General features: G+C 42.4%; 1 protein-coding gene across 2 annotated transcripts in view; it reads left to right on the top strand.

Moving 5' to 3' along the window:
• Positions 1-16,799, top strand: part of phc2b (polyhomeotic homolog 2b (Drosophila)) — a 46,938-nt gene that overhangs the window by 23,096 nt on the left and 7,043 nt on the right. For both annotated transcript variants that reach the window (XM_061726886.1, XM_061726885.1), the window contains exons 8-10: positions 8,726-9,027; positions 11,180-11,513; positions 15,426-15,637. In XM_061726886.1, the coding sequence (XP_061582870.1) occupies positions 8,726-9,027; positions 11,180-11,513; positions 15,426-15,637 (848 nt within the window). The remainder of the gene's footprint in view (positions 1-8,725; positions 9,028-11,179; positions 11,514-15,425; positions 15,638-16,799) is intronic.

Below are 16,799 nucleotides of genomic sequence, written 5' to 3'. Positions count from 1 at the left end.
GCTGAGCTCTAGGTTGCAGCTGTTGAATCACATCTTTTTGGCAATGTGACAAAATGATGCTCAACACACCGAAGCTACTTTTCCCCCCTTATCCCCACTGAGATCTTGTATCTTTATGAAGGGGAGAGCGAGAGTTAGGGGTCTGTGTCTGTGCCTGAGTGAGAGACGATGAAGAGTGTTAATGCTGCCGTCATAAAGTGACGCAGGTTGCCATCCGCCTGAGAGCGATCAATAAGGATGTGTTCTGGAAAGGCCGGTGGCTCGGTGGTTTGTGTCGTTGCCTCGCAGCCCCGACAGCTACGGGATAGACTTACATGGCTTGCATGGGACCTGTTTTCCCAGGAGCTCCAGCTTCCTCCCACAGTCCACAAATGATGCAACGGACTAATTAGTGATTCTAAATTGACCCGAGAATGAATGTGAGTGTGTGTGGCTGCATTTGTGTGGCCTTGGGTTGGACGGGTGACCTGTCCAGGGTGAACCCTGGACCGCAGATCACCTGTGGACCGCTGGGATAGGCTCCAGCAGATCCCCCATGGATGGATGAATAATTTAGTCCCTCCTTCTATTTTACTGTCCATGTTGATTAGATGTGGAATCACCCGATTGATCTTGGTTTAAAAAACAGGAAGGAAAAAAAAACAACCGCCTCTTTACAAGAAAAAAAGATATTGTCAGACGTCAAGTCCTTCATTTAGGTTATGGTACCTCTAACCTAAACTTATGTTCCCAACATACTGTATGTTCAAGACCTCATATGACAATTCTTTAACCCTCAGACGGTCTTGAAGTGTTAAAAAGGCCTGATGTGATGGAACCGCAGCACCTCTGGCCTCTGACGGCAGCGTTTTCAAAGAAAACGACTGACCAGTTCAGTAATTTAAAATGCATCTTAAAGAAGCAGCTGATGTTTGTATGTTCTTGGCCCAGATTTAATTGTTTAAAAAAATGAGTTCAGATGACACTGATGTCAATTATGTTACATACATGATATAATCCTGAAATATGTTTTTACAACAATTTGGCCAACAGGAATGACGTAATCAAGCAGTTAATCTGTTTTGTTAAAGCGGCTTAAAATTTTTTTCTACTTCACTAGGAGATGTCTTTTTATTTATGTTTTAATAAAAACAGAAGTTTGCTTTTTCATATAAATTCCTGTTTCTTTACCAAATAATTTGTCAGTAAAGTTGATTTTTAAGCAGCGCTTCTAAATTTCCTGCAGCTGCTCCTATAATGTTTAACTTTACGCACCAGTGGAACAAACAGACAAAGCATCGATTAACATTGAGAGGTTTTGGCTTGAAATAAGATTAAATTACACTCGGTCACCCATTTTTCTTTTTCTTTTTTTTTTTTTACACTTTCAGTTACATTTAAAAATACTGTCATTATTGTAAAATGCTGAAAAAGATTAGTAGCTGCGAGCAGATGCAGTTTTCCTTGATGAGTGGGGGTGTTTTTAGCTCTGAACAGGAAACTCAACGACTCCATTGATTGGTGGGACGTGTTGTACAGCAGGCAGCTGCGATGATGGCAGGATGAACACAACCTAGTAGATCAGGTTTTCATTCATTACATTCTCTAACCTTCGCCTTTCGTTACACTTCCTGCACGCATCTCGTGTGGACCGAGTAATGTAGCGTCCCGACGGTACTGGATCCTTTGACATTTCCACTTGGCTTACACAGCAAGCGGACTGTAAAATGTAAACAATCCACATGTTTCTTTTTAAAGGTTTCATGTGACTTCTGTACACCGCCACCTCATTTTCTGTAGGAAGTTTATCATTTTTCATGCCGACAAACCAAACAGCTACACCGTCCCGCCAGTCGCGGCGTTCCTCTTTGTATACATTTCAAATCTTAAAGTAAATCTGTGGTTTGGGGCAGCTGTCATTTACCGCTCACGGCAGAAACGAGCCCCTTTGTTTGTGTGCGGGATTAAATGAGAGACTGTTTACGCTGGGTGCTTTGACGAGCGCTCTCGTGCAACGTGTCCCGGCCTGCATCGCACATCCGTTCGCCCACTGAAGGGAGGAAATCAGGCGTTAAAAAGACGCTGTGCAGGGTTGGGCTTGGGAGAGCGTGAAAGCTGCGAGCGGCAGACTGCCGTGCGAGAGTGTTTTAAACGACTGGCTTAGTAATTGGGATTTGACGTGTGGTTTTCTTTTTTCCCTTTTTTTTTTTATGTACGAAGGGCTCTGCATGTGCCAACAGTACAGCCTGATTACATCAAATTAGGGCCAATTTGTTTGCAGGATATTATTCTCATTCAGATGTATTTGTTAATTCTTAAGAAGGACCTGATATGAGAGTGTGTAAAAAAAAAAGGGAAAAAAAAAAAGGATTTTTGTCCATGCATGCATGCATCCATCATATCTGCACGTGTGCATGACCATAAACCTGCTCTAGACTAAATACTGTGTTCATGCACTGGGTTGTTGGCATCTGCCTACTCAAATGAGCATGCACAATTTGTGGTGTTGTGAGTTAGTAAAGCGAGGGGGAGGAGAGATTATCGGAGCACGTCACTGCGCAACCGTGTCTTGCTTTGTTTCAGTAATGGATTCGTGGAAAATGAGGGAAGATGGAAGCTGAAAATCCAGTTGCATGCTGTCTGGTTTAAGGAGGAAAAAAAAGGGAAAGAAAAGAAAGGGGAAAAAAGAACTTGGGTTGCTATAGCAGCAAGCCACGAGGGACAAGTGTGCACATGAGATGCTGGGGAGTTAATACGCCATTGATCAGGAGTGAAGGAGGCTGCGGGGCTGCCTGATGGGGCCTCGGCCATCAGAACCTGTTGTTTTTTTTTAAATGTAACCAATATATATAAACATTTCGCATTACCACATTTTATTTCTGTCCTAACTCCTAAATGTGACCATCTCTTCCTGTTTGATAGCTGCTATGATTCCCACACCTCTGTAAGCCCTGCCCAACAAGACGTTTCTCGCATTGACAAATGACGCATCTAATTTGAAATGAATTTATCTGAGCAATTACAAGGTGTAGTTGATTAGATTTGGTATCAAAATAAAGGGAACACACCGGAGATTATCAGGCCAGAGTAAATGAAGATGGTACACAGCATGAATAAAACAACCAGCTGTGACAATAATTCCACTTTAAGGGAACATTTCCTCCGTGTGTTGACAATTTAAACGCTCTGGAAATCTGCTCAGCGCTTAGTTTACTAAACAGATTTTCCTACACGGAATTGTTAGAGATTTGTAAGAGCAACATTTTGACAGACTATCCAAAATTGGCAATTTTGGCTTGTGTATGCCACTAAGTTTGTTTGTTTGGGTTTGTTTATTGTGTATTAACTTCATTGACAAATAACATCTGGCTTTGTTTGCATGGGTTGACCCCTTGAGCGTGTGCTCTCTGCACCCCGATGTGGAGCAGTCGTGTCCCAGCGGTCTCTCCCCGCCGCTGATGCGCTTGCTTGATCCCATTAGAACAAAGTGAATATTGTACGTTTTCCCAAAATAGCAGCTGGCTGTGCCTGTTTGTGTTTGCGCTTTTACCAATAACAGAAATGTGTCTAGAGATCAGAAATGATTTGAATTCGTTACGGAGTCTTGGACATGAATGGAGTGGATGTTTACTCGGGAATATGATTCATGATGGTCCAACACCGATGGGAAGGCATCTTCACATTCTTGTTTTTTTTTTTATATACGTTTGTTCATTTAGTCGCTTCGCGGCGTAATTACTTTGTTTTGGTGGAAATGGTCTTTATATAATGAAAACTCACCTTTTCTCCCCTCATTTATTTGCTGGACCGTGTGTGTTTATTATATCGGGCTTTGTAGGATTTGAACAATCTCCCCGTCATCAGCTGGGCCGCCGTCAAGATAACTTTAACTTTGTAGTAGATACATTTTTGCCTCATTGACCTCATCTCAAACTGGTTACTAATGTTTATTCTTGTTTCAATGAAAACTGAAGGTAACTGCCTCAGAAGTAGATCATTCTTATAAGATGTACAAGTAGCAAACACCTTTTTCGTCATCTGCTGTTCAAGACTCGCTGGCAGTGTGTTAATGTTTAGAAAGTCAGTCACTCTATCCACTCATTTACAAAAGCTGCATTGGCGACACAATTTGATTTATCCCCATGTGCCTATTTATTAAATGAACTGCCAGAAATACGAATGGACTCAAAGAAATACAGACTGCTAATTACGATAACATATTATGCAAAAAAATGTATTCTTCTACTTTGGAAAGGGGAACAGTTGCCCACCTTTTGAAATGTTCAAAGAACAAATAATACAATTCCTCCCATTGGAGAGGCTAACTCTCAAAGGACACGGCCGAGAACAAATGTTCCGTGAACTGTGGTCTCCACTCCTAAATCAATTAGGGGGAGAAAATATGGACTGACATGACTCACTAAATGAGTTGACCATTTGTCAAAATGTTGCTGTTATCTCATGTATTCACTGTATTTATTAACCATTGTCTGCGTCTAATTTTTGTCTGTGTTTGGATGTTTTTTTTTTTTTTTTTTCCTGTTTTGTTTTGTCAATGTTTGTCGGGGCTCCTATTATAAAATAATAAAAAGATATTAAAAAAAAAAAAAGAAAGTCAGTCACAGTGTTAAAACACAGCTAACTTCCTTAAAAGAAACTTACTTCTCCCACATCTTCTATTGAATGATGTCATTTTAAATGAAAGTTCTGCATATTTCATCCATTACAGCTTGAAGGTCTGATAAAACGTATAAATGCTCAGTACAGCAATTAAGAATTAAAGGGGCTTTTCCGCTAGTAGCTTATTAAGTAATTAGTGTCCACGACACAGTTTCTTGAATTCTTAGTCATGCTCTTGTTTAATTTGACTCGGCACAGAGTTGTCTGGCCCGGTTAGCCTGAGAGAAGAACAAAAAAAGTTCAGGAGGTGTGATTGATTATGCTTACAACTTCAGCTCAGCGGGGTTTGTCTGATTGAGTGATGTCTTTAACCATGAACCCTCCAAAAGAAAAGAGTCCGTCTCTGCGACCGCAAGACAAATTGCTCTGTCATTGTCTGTCATTGGCTACATAGAGCTACAAGCTACTATGAAAGCACAGCAAGCCCCCCCACACTCCCATCGACACCGCATCGGGGTGTGATTAGTATCACTTTCCACCTAATCCAAATATAATGCAGAGACTTCTGTACTCAAATATTCCCTCTTTTTCGCCGTTATTGTTTATCAAAACCGACGCTCCGCTTTGTTAATAACACATCGTTGCGTGTGATTTTGGTCCCCCTCCGCGGATCTGCCGTTGTTTCATTGCTCAACGTGAGACTGTTTGCTTCTCTTTTCTTTTTCTTCAAACAGATGAGTCAGACACATAATTTATGGAGGAAGTGTTCTCTTCAAGCTGACTCCCACACAATAAAACATCTGCAAACCTGATTTAGAATTCTCTCGCGGTGAGGAGAGATGAAATAAGGCCCGCTGCGGCTTCTGTGTTGTAGTAGGTCACGGCGTGTTTGAACGTAAGCCAAGGTGGCAGCCAGCGAGAATGTTGAAACGGAGGGATTTTCCAGAGCCTGGTGCTGCAAATGCTGAAAGGAATGTACACTGTCCTCAGTTTTAGGATATTGCACAACAATACACAGTGAGAGGTCCGTGAACACTAATTTGGGGAAGGGATGTCCACGGGCCACAAGCGAAAATGTTTATTATTTGCCGTATGTGTGGGCGTCTTTCCAGTCCCTAATCCCAAGATCTTGAGGGAGGAACGGATTTAACATTAATTTCTTGTGTTTCTCCTCTTCCAAGATTTCTTTCTGTTCCTCATTAAGGCCTTGAGAAAGTTGTCAGGAATCATGAGGAGGACTGGTTATAACCGGCACGGACCGAGTCAGAAATCCCCCTCCCTCACACTTGCTGTGGGTGGGAATCTCATGATTCATTGGGCTCCTGCTTTAAGTGGGCCGTTGCTCAAAACCAAGACAGTTCCTGGTGCATTCTTGGTAAATACCCAAAAAGCAGCCGCTCATTATTTAGCTGATTGATGTTCACATTTTTCACAGCTGAATCACCAATATCTATTAATGTCCTGTCAACTCAAATATTAGGTATTTGCAGGCAGTAGCACTCGGTATGGGTCATTACCTGGATTCTACGTGTCCCATAATACAATAAAGTTCTGCTTCTGCTGGTTTTCGACCGTGCTTTTGCTTTTTCTGAGTTCACAGTGACCAGCAGCCTTTCATGAGTCTCCATTCATGGGTAGGATCAGGATTTCATTCATGGAGGTTTTACATCTTTGCTGTTTCACTGGCTGCATTTTAAGGCCCTGACACACCAAGCCGACTGTCGGCCGTCAGGCCATCGATGAGCGTCGGTGCGCGTCTGTCGGCCTAGTTTCCCCGGTGTGTCCCGCACGTCGCCACAGGTCAGGCGCCCGTCGGCAGCTTTTCAGCTGATTCGACATGTCGAATCGGCGTTGGCCGTCGGTCAAACAGCTCACTCTGTGATTGGCTGTTCAGGTAGCGAAGAAACGGAAATGACCAAAGCAAAGCTAAGAAAGCAAAGCTCTTTTCTTCTTCCACAAGCTGAAGGCCGAGGGCTGACAACGCCAGTGCCGATTCTTTATTTTTACCCATTGTGGTAGCGAGAGTGGTGTGGAAATGTGGTGTGAATATGAAGCCTATTTGTTTTGTTTACTGCTTCCCAGAGCTTCCGGTTTTCCCTTGTTTTTGAGTGAATACAGACTACCGCTGCCTGCTGGTATGGAGGGGAATTACCTGTCACGCATGCGCAGAACGTACGTGCTAGTTGGCCGCTTTTGCAGTGTGTCTAGTGCTTCTTTTTGAGCCCGACACAGGCGACGCGAGGCGACACAGCAGTCGGCCGACAGCGGGCGACGTCGGGTTGGTGTGTCCTCGGCTTTAGGGCTAAAATGGAAAGTTTGACCAAACCATCCAACGTGCAGATCCAGTTGGTTGGTATTGATAGCCATGTGGGTTCAGGTATGGTGATGACAACACCTTGTTGTAAATGTAATCGCATTACTAGGCTGAGATTTTACAGTTTTTGTTTAGCTTCAAAAGCACTCGACAAACTCTTGGTAGTCATGGATTTTGGTGCACGGGAAGGAAGCTTTTCTATGCTTTTGTTAATCACTTAGGTGTTTTTTCAGTTTATTTATCTGAGCGACTTATTGTTTTGTTATCATAAGTCCATCTAAAGGAGCATGTGTGCTTGTGAATCCCAGGATTCTGCCAGTCCAGAGTCACAGGGCAGCTGGCGTGTCTGCATCCATAATAAAACCATTGTAAAAATGTGGTTTAGCTCCCTCCTCTCTCGCTCTTCTAACCTCAAATTGAAGATTTTGTGTGTCGGTGCTACATTTTCTTCCCCTCAGAGGCAGTAATGATGCCTCTCATCTATTAATTAGACGGAGCAGCTAAAATGATGGATGTTTTTTATCAACTGAAGTAACTGTTTAAATAGCTTTCCAAGCGTAAAGAGTATTTTCATTGTAATGCAGCAGGGCTGTATCCACCCGCTAATAGTCATCTCACTTTAGTTGTTGCAAGAACTAACGGCGTGTCCTCCCTCTGCACCGCAGCTCACCACATTTGCTGCCGGCGACTTCCACAGCGTCTCTGTGTGAAGAGGAGAACGCTCTCCGGCACATCGCGTGGCATTAAAAGCACTAATGACATGCAAACTCTGCTGGATAGAAGCATCTATATTTTCCGTGGCAGGGTACAGACTGCGGTTAGTGCCTCACAGGGAAACTTTGAAACCAGATGGAGCCTATCCCTCACAAAACATCATGAAAAGAACGGGGGGACAGAGGGAGGGGAGGAGGGACAAAGGGGGGGGATCTGAGACAATTGTTGATGGACTTGGCAGTTTTCCACTTGTGGATTTAGCGCAGAGTTTATTAACATCACCGGGCACGCCTCTGGTTTTTACTCACACTGCGCAGTTCTCGATTGGGTTTGGAAATGACGATTAGTTTATTAGTTTGTTGAAGGAGTTAATAGTGGCGGGGTCCTGCCGAGTCAACGTTAAGTCTGTAAACGGTGTTTGACCCGGGGTGTTTCTTCCTGGGGCATTTCTAATATCACGCTAGCCTCAGGCTAGTGCCATTGAACACCCACACATGCTACCGCTATACAAGATTGATGGGCTGTGTCTCTGCCTTCGGGGCAACCCATCAGCTGAGGATGTCTTTTAGTTTTTTTCAAATGAATTTCTTTTTTGACCCCCAGAATCACTGATGGGTGATGACAGACCATTTTGAAACAATTTGAGAGTAACGGTCAGGCCAGCGTTGCAACTGTGGGGCTTGTCTGTGCATCTTTCAACAAGTTATTGAAATCACATGTTGCGAACAAGGGGCACGGAGGTGAAGGCAACACCGTGGAGCGGGATCTACAGTGCAGACGTCTGTTTTTCAGCGTTTATGAGCCAGAGGCAGAGGGCTCCTAATCCCTTTTTACCAACTGTAAATGCTTTGATCCTCAAAGGTGGCTGAATATGCCCATTAGAAAACTAATCTTTATTTTTTAACTGCTTCAAAGCTAGAATATAATAATATCAATTAAAAACTCTCTTGTGCCAGATTTCATGTTTAGGCACAAGCTTTTTGTCGTATGTTCTCTAGGCTGAGAACAGACGGCAGATCTGGTTCATTATCAAGAGTTCAGCGCGAGCACATTGGGCATCGGTGCTAAAACTGAGCTTTGCTGTCGTTCTCGTTCCAGCGTACACGCAGATTCAGCCGCACTCGCTGGTGCAGCAGCACAAACAGCAGCAGTTTGTTGTTCAGCAGAGCCAAAGTTCCCAGAGGACGACGGGCCAGCTGCTGCAGACCGCCTCCATTCAGCCGTCACAGCACCCCGTCCCCGTGCTGCCCAAACCTGCCCCTCACCAGCCGTCCACTCCCAGCCAGCAGGCCACCATCTTCCACTCCACCGTCAGCCCCCACGCCCTCCACTCCTCCATCAACCACGCCAAAGCTCAGCCGGTCCAGCTCACTGCCATTAACCTGCAAATACAGCCAACGGTACGTACAGATTCCACCTTGTTTGTGTTTGTGAGACGACTGAACTAGTATCACCACCTTTAGCTTCTGATTAGCATTGCTCAGACTTCAGTATCCAATTTAATTAGCATAAAAAAACAAACGGCCACCTCTTTTCTATGACTGGATGTCCTGTTATTGACAGATTAGCGTTCATATTAATGCAGCACACTCTCTACACATTAGTCCTTTTTTTATTTATTGTTCCACATTTGTGTCTAATGGAACATGAATTTCTCAATTACCTTTTTTTATTTTCCTTGTACACATCCCTGCCTTTGGTATTTTGAAACTGGTAACCAGAAAAACAAAAGCTACTGCTCCAACAACACCCACAGGCCACAGTTCCCCTCCAAGACACACACGTGAAAAAACACAGGAATCTTCTGAGTTTCGATGCTCGGTGGAATGTTTTCCCGCTGATGCAATCTTTTCCTGACGGTTTTCAGTTTTCAGCCGCTGACATTAATGCAGACGCTCCCTAATGTGCAGTGTCGTTATTATCTCAGATGTTCCTTCTCATATACAGGCGTCTCTAAGAGAAAGCCTGTCCCTTTACCAACACCAGGTCACTATGTAACACAAAGAAAGAAGTACAGGAAAAAACTAAGTGCACCCTATGATTCAGTAGGGTTTAGAACAGGAGGTTGGAAATAATAGTTTCCTCTGTGACAGTGTCTGCCGCTTCAAGTAGACTGAAGTCTGGACTTCTGCTGTAGATGTGCTGATGTGCTTGGGATCATTGTCCTCCTGAATGATCTGCTTCCTTCCAAGCTTTAGTTGTTGGACAAATAGCCTCACGTTTGACTCTAGACCCCTGTAGTATCCAGGCGAGTTGGACTGCAAGGTTTTCAGGTGTTCTGTGGTGAAAACGACTGCTAAGATGGGCTTCTATCTTGAAAATTGTCCTCATGTCTCTCACGTTTAGAGTGAGGTTCTAAATAGTTTGGAAATGTTCTTATAACCATTCCCAGACCCGAGGACAGAAACAGTTGTTCTCTAAGCTCATTGCCGATTGTTTTCCTTCTTGGCATCGTGCTAACTCACACCTGAATACTTAAGACCAGCAAGCTGCTAAAACTTCTCTTTAACAGGGGTAATAAAACTGGCTGAGGATCAATAATTAAAGTGCATTTGATTAGCTGCATTTTGCTGTTACTTGCTCTTTTAATTGCTATGGAAACAGTCGGAGTGAACTTGGTTTTTCCACCAACTGCTTCCTCGTCTTTAGTTCAGGAAAAGATTCAAATGGTGGCGATGTTCGTATTGACCTAATTTCAAGATCTGAACCAGGGGTGTCAAATGTGCGGCACGAGAGAGATTTTCATGGGGCCCGTGAGAAGTTTCCAACGGAAAGAACAGAAATGTTAATTTACTAAAAAGGAAGGCATACATAATTGCCATGAATCGCAGCATATCCGATAATATATTTCTTCTACAAATCCATCGTTATTCCACAAAAAGAGCAGTTTTCGAAATTTTTTTAGTTTTCTAGAATGCATTTGCCGATTTTATTTCTTTGTAGACGGTTGTTTATTTTTATTAACTGACTATTATTATATATTTTCGCAGGAAAAATATCACTGCTAAAAAAGATGATAGAAGATATTTATTCGGATAATTTCAGTTTTGAATACGAGGATACTGGCGTAAATATCCGTGCCAATTTTTAAAAATAAATACACTTAATTGTACTGGAAAAATCTCTAAATCACAAAGAAACACTCTCGGATGTAATAAGAAAGATTTCGCTTTTAATTACATTTCCTATAAAAAAGCGAAATATAAAAAAAAACATACTTGTTTCTGTTTATCTTTGTAAAATTATATTAAAAGTATCTTACATAATTTGGAAAAAAAACGAGAAATTTCAAGAAAAGATCCTGAAGAAATATATTTTACATAATTAGAGTGTAAACAAGTGCATATTTCCTTTAAAATTAACTTAACTAATATTGGATTAGATAACAATAGTAAAAAAAAAAAGAATTAGAGAGAAAAAATCTTGCGCCGTTTTTGTTATTTTGAGCGTGTGGCCCGCGAGAAAGAAATTGGTTTGACACCCCTGATCTGAACTATGTTTGGTTTCTTCATGTAACTATATTTAATTTCTCTCTTGTTTTTTTCCTCTTAGGCTACCAGATTGGTTCAGGACAATAAAGATAAGCCAACCTCATTAGTGGTCAGAGAGACGAGTCAGGCCCCGTCCATGCAGCAGCAGCAGCATCAACAGCAGCAGCATCAACAGCAGCAGCATCCACAGCAGCAGCATCAACAGCAGCAGCATCAACAGCAGCAGCATCAACAGCAGCAGCATCAACAGCAGCAGCATCAACAGCAGCATCATCAACAGCAGCAGCATCAACAGCAGCAACAGCAACAGAAACCTGCGCCTCCTCCGCCACAACCCTCCAAACCTGCAGAACAGCCCAAAGTTAAACCTGCCACGTCACCGAGTCAGACACAAGGTAAAGACCCAGCAAAACTCTTTAGGCAGTTAGCCACCGTAACAAGAAAACTGGAAAGCTCAAACTAAAATCTCCCTGTAGAGATCTTCTCATGTTGTGACAATAGACTGTTGTTTAACAAGAAAAAAGAAATATTAGACCTGCTGATTCGACTCATAATCGAAAATAGCTTGAAAACTGGCAGGCATGTCAATAAAAGTTTTTAGTCAGCTGGGAGTGTTTCACAAGTCGCAGTTTTATGCCCATCGTAGGTTATTTGTAATTTTAATGTTTCGAATGTATCATTGAGATGTTGTCTGGGGTTTGCTGCTGTAGTAAGCTCTTTAGATGGTTACTCTGTTTTGCAAAAACAATTTTCATGTCCTTAACTAACGAATATGGACTCCAAAGTGCTCTATGTATAATTCAGTTTGGCACTTTTAGCTGTTAGTGTTTAGAAAATTCCAGAAATGCAGCCCCAGCTGTGAAACGCATCGTTTTAGCATCACATACCTCTTTAACGGGCACATTTGTTCAGAAAGGGATTCAGGCGCAGAGTTGTTAAGTGTCTTTTAAGAAACTGCAAGGAGGATTATGCTGGAGTTGTCGTGGAGATGGATTCCCGTTGTCTTCGATTCAGTGATTTTATTAATTTTATTTTTGTTATTTAGTTATTTTATTTTATTTTTTTTATTCAGTTATCTTTTTATTAATTCAGATAATAAATAAAGTCTTAAGCTGCCTCGCGAATAACTCTCCTCCGAGGGTTATCTTAAGCGCGGGTCAGGTCTAATGTAAACAGAACGAACGCGGGGTGGCGGGTCGTGGGAGGGGTTTGTTGAATACATAACCTGAGTACAACCCACCAGGGAAGGGTTTTTATTTATTTATTATTATTATTTTATAAAATAAGGAAACAGCTGATGAGTAACAGCAGCAGGAGGTCACAGGTAGGATCTATATTTAGATGAGATGAGGATGCAACAAATGGCTGTATGTCTGGAACCACAAAGGCTGATGGTCCATTGTTTGAACAAGTAGTCACAACTATGACAAACCAGGGGTTTGCAGGAAGCAAAACCTGGCTAAAAAAACGCTGATCCCAATGTTCATCCATCCTTGTTTTGAAAACCCTACTTGTCTGACGGTGTTTAAATCTTGCTGATGTGGGGATAAAACGTCTTTCTACAGGTCCACGTCGGTTACATTTTGTTTTGGATATAACGCCTCCCGATTTGCCTTCTCCCCTCAACTCGGCTTCAGGCCCGGGGTGACAAATAACACGCCTCGCGGTTACATTACCGACGCACGTTAAACTTGCGTTCACCACCCAGCGATATCAGCGGGATCTGATCTAAAAACACCTTGTGAGTTTGGCGTGATGTGGAGAGCAGGGAACTATTTTGGGAATCCAGCTGTCGGAAATCAGACATTTCTTTCTTTAGAAACTTGAAACATTTAAAGTCAAAGTAACAGCATGTTGTGTTAACGATCAGGGAGCCAGTGAGGGGTGAGAAGACAGAATAACTACCGCCGTTCAAGGCGACCATTAGGGGCTAAATGTGTTTGCCTTTATTTAATTTGTTTGTTTGTTTAGAGTAAAATGAGACCACTGCTGTTCAATGGGCCCGTTTGGTTTTGTTATCCGTTTTTTATTTATTATTACTATTTAATATAGCATGGATATTGTGAAGAGACAACGGGCACTACAGTGTTTTCTTTAGTTATAGGATAAATAAAACAGTGTATTTGATATAGGCCCCGTTTACACGTAGCAAAAACGCTGGTGTTTTCATGCGTTTTGGACGTTCGTTTACACAAAAACGAAGCTCACCGTCACCAAAAACGATAATTTCTGAAAACTACGGCCAAAGTGGAGATTTGCAAAAACTCCGTCTTCACGTTTGCTTGTAAACATTTAGATATTTAGGCTTCAGAGCGTCACGTAATGCGACAGAAACGTCACCAGCGCCATGTATGCGACCTGTATTTACAATTTGTTTGGCCACTGTAGATGACTTTATGCTTCTCATTACACTGCCGCCTGTAGGTTTGGCTCATAGCACCCCTTAACAGCGTATTTATGCGAGCTCGTGTAAATTCAGATTCAGATTCAGACAACTTTATTAATCCCTTTGGGAGATTCCCTCGGGGAAATTGACATCTCCATCACACACACACAACACTGTCATTTACAAATCAAACACCCCAAAAGCCAAACACCCATATAAAAATGAAAAGATAAGGAAAATAAAAATAAAGATAAAAATAAAAGTAAAAGGTAAAAACTAAAATGACCACTTTTCACCTTTATTGTGATAGGGTTTACACTACCTGTAATTCTATTCAAACTTCATTCTATTTCTTCCAAATGTCAAATCATAATTCATAAAATTTTAAAAGACATTGTTTCAACGGAATCTTAAACCAACCTTTGCTACCTACAAGGCTGCATTTGCAAATAAGAATTTGATCTTAAATTGATTGCCTGGGTAAATAAAGGTTAAATAAATAAAACGGTATATAGTCAAATTTGTTCTTTCTGAAGAAGCATGCCCCTCCCCCCCCAAAAAAAATAAAAAAAAAAATAAAAAAAAATAAATGAAATAAAAATCTTCCTCCAAGCAAACTTTAAACTTGAGCCCCGTTTCCATCAGTGGGCTGTGATTGGTTGAAACCGTGTTGTTCTGTTTCCGGGTGGGCGGGGCGTCTGATCCGCGGAGCGACGCTGCCGCTTTAAGGGCTGATTTATGGTTCCGCGTTACACCAACGCAGACCTACGGCGTAAAGTAAGCGGCGACACGCACCGTACGGCGCGCGTCTCCGCTTACTTTACGCCGTACCCTACGGGGTGGGCTCTGCGTCGATTTAACGCGGAACCATAATTCATGTTCAAGACGCTGGCGGTCGCAGCAGCAGGTCGGCGTGTCCGATCCTCGGATTATATGAACAAAACAACAAACCCGAGCCACACGTGCTGCCTGTCTGGGAGAAGCGGAAGTTGCTTGGTAAGAAAAGTCTCCTCTCATTCAACACAAACGCAGAGCAGCGCCGTGTTTACTTTCGCTTGTGTGGGAGTCTGTGTGATGGGAGAGTTGATCCATTCAGCCCTAATCGGGATTTATTGACCGACACTGGAATTAAATATCTCTTTGTTTATTCTGATCAACGGCAGGCAGGTGAATATGACTGATACTGGTTAGTTATTACATGATGGTGGTACTATAAACAGACACAACTAAGCAGCTCAAGTGTTATGACTGTTTTTAAGAACCAAACAACTATCTCGTACATTTATATGGAAATATCTTGTAGCTCTCAGCTATTTAAATAATTTCCTCAAAAGTTTGGTAATATTTTTATTCCACACTCAAGACCACGATCCTCATTTTACCAATATAAATAGTAAGTAAGTAAATAAATTGTATTTATATGGCACCTTTCACAGACAACGGAATGTCACAAGGTGCTTCACTAAAAATAAAACACTACAATAAAAGTAGAAATACGATAAAAACAAGACAATACCGATAAAAGCTCATGGAATAAAAGTACATAAAATCAACATGGTGGTCATAAAACCACCCTCTCACTACTAATGTTTAAAAGCTCAGAGAAACAGGTGGGTTTTAGTTTATTCTTAAAAGCATTGATGGAGTCCAGAGAACTGCATTTGAACATTGGAGCTTTCTAATTACCGGTATGCAAGTTTTGTGCATCTAGAAGAGTAAAACCAAAAATGCCTGTTTAATTTCACTAATGGGATGTAAAAGCTGTAGTTTTTTTGCCAGCTTTGCTTCAAAAACTTCCGGCTAATGATGGCCGTCTGACTCAGACCTGCTCAGTCTGACTTCACAGATGATATCGAAGCACTAATGTCACTTAAAAGGAGGCATCTTGTGTATTAAATGGCTGTATTCTTTTCTCTGTCAGGGGGAGCATCAGCCAAGAGGGCAAGTGCAGCAACAGGGACCCCGCCTCCAGCCATGACTTCAGGAAATGAGAACGAGGCTCCCACCGTGATGGGCAGCGCACCGCAAAATGGAGAGAATAAACCCCCGCAGGCCATCGTCAAGCCCCAGGTTCTCACACATGTAATTGAAGGCTTCGTCATTCAGGAGGGAGCGGAACCGTTCCCTGTGTGTGTAAGTGGCCGACCTCAGATTTCCTGGCACAGAAACATGATAAACAACCCAGAGCCACCACGCTCTCCAGTGCACATGCCTGCAGGGAGCTGTCAGCAGGCAAACACCAACCCTCTGTTGCTGCTTGTCATGACAGCTCACAGCACCGTTTTAAATCACTCATTAGTTACAGGAAGATGGGCTTCTGTGAGGGTATAAAATACAAATGGAGGAATGTTTAGGTGTGTAAAGCTCAGCGCATCATATTACATCTCAGTCTCTCATCTCTTTTATAACTGCCACATTGTCTCTTTGTTTTTAGAGCTACTACTGTATGCATGCTTTTGGTTAACACATCTTGCATCCTTTTGACTTTAAAGACTTTTAACAACATAATCACACACAAACTTTTGGGTTTTCTGCCTCCTACTGGACAGTGGCTTTAAATGCTCCTCAGATTTTCAAGCTGAGCAAGCACAGCGAGTATGTTGAGTATGTCGAGAGCTGTTTTCTTTCTCTCCTGACTCCAGTACTACATTTCTGGGCATTGTGCTAACAGATTGTAACATGTGAAAACAAGAATTTGAATCCCTTCAGTCTCTCTTGTTGGAAAAGTTAGTTACTCATTTTGTTATGTTCAAGGTATTTTTCGTATTTTCATAAGACTAATTTAGCACACGGAAGCTGAAGATTCTGGCTCTGATTCTCAGGATGTCAGAAGTTTTTACTTTTTGCTGTGATGTGATATGTGACTAAACTGTTAGAATGCAAACTTCTAATCACTGTAGTCGGGTCTTTAAATGCAGCCATTTGACCAAATTATTTCAATTCAATTCAATTTTATTTATATAGCGTCTAATACAACAGAGTTGTCTCTAGACGCTTTACAGAGACCCATACCCAGAACATGACCCCCGAGCAGTTATTACATAAACAATGGCAGGTAAAAACTCCCCTAGTGGGAGAAAAACCTTAAGCCAAACAGTGGCAAGGAAAAACTCCCCTTTAGGAGGGAAGAAACCTTGAGCAGGACCAGGCTCATCAGGGGGGACCCTCCTGCCGAGGGCCAGACTGGGGGTCAGGGACGGCAACAGCACAGCAGGCAGGTGGAAGCAGCAACGGGATGACCGGGGGTGGGGACCGCAGGCCAGCACACAGCTCCCGAAGCTCCGGCCCAATCAGC

This window comes from Cololabis saira, chromosome 8 (genome assembly GCF_033807715.1).
Source record: "Cololabis saira isolate AMF1-May2022 chromosome 8, fColSai1.1, whole genome shotgun sequence".
NCBI classification, from domain to species: Eukaryota; Metazoa; Chordata; class Actinopteri; order Beloniformes; family Belonidae; genus Cololabis; species Cololabis saira.
This window is presented reverse-complemented; position numbering and strand designations above follow the sequence as displayed.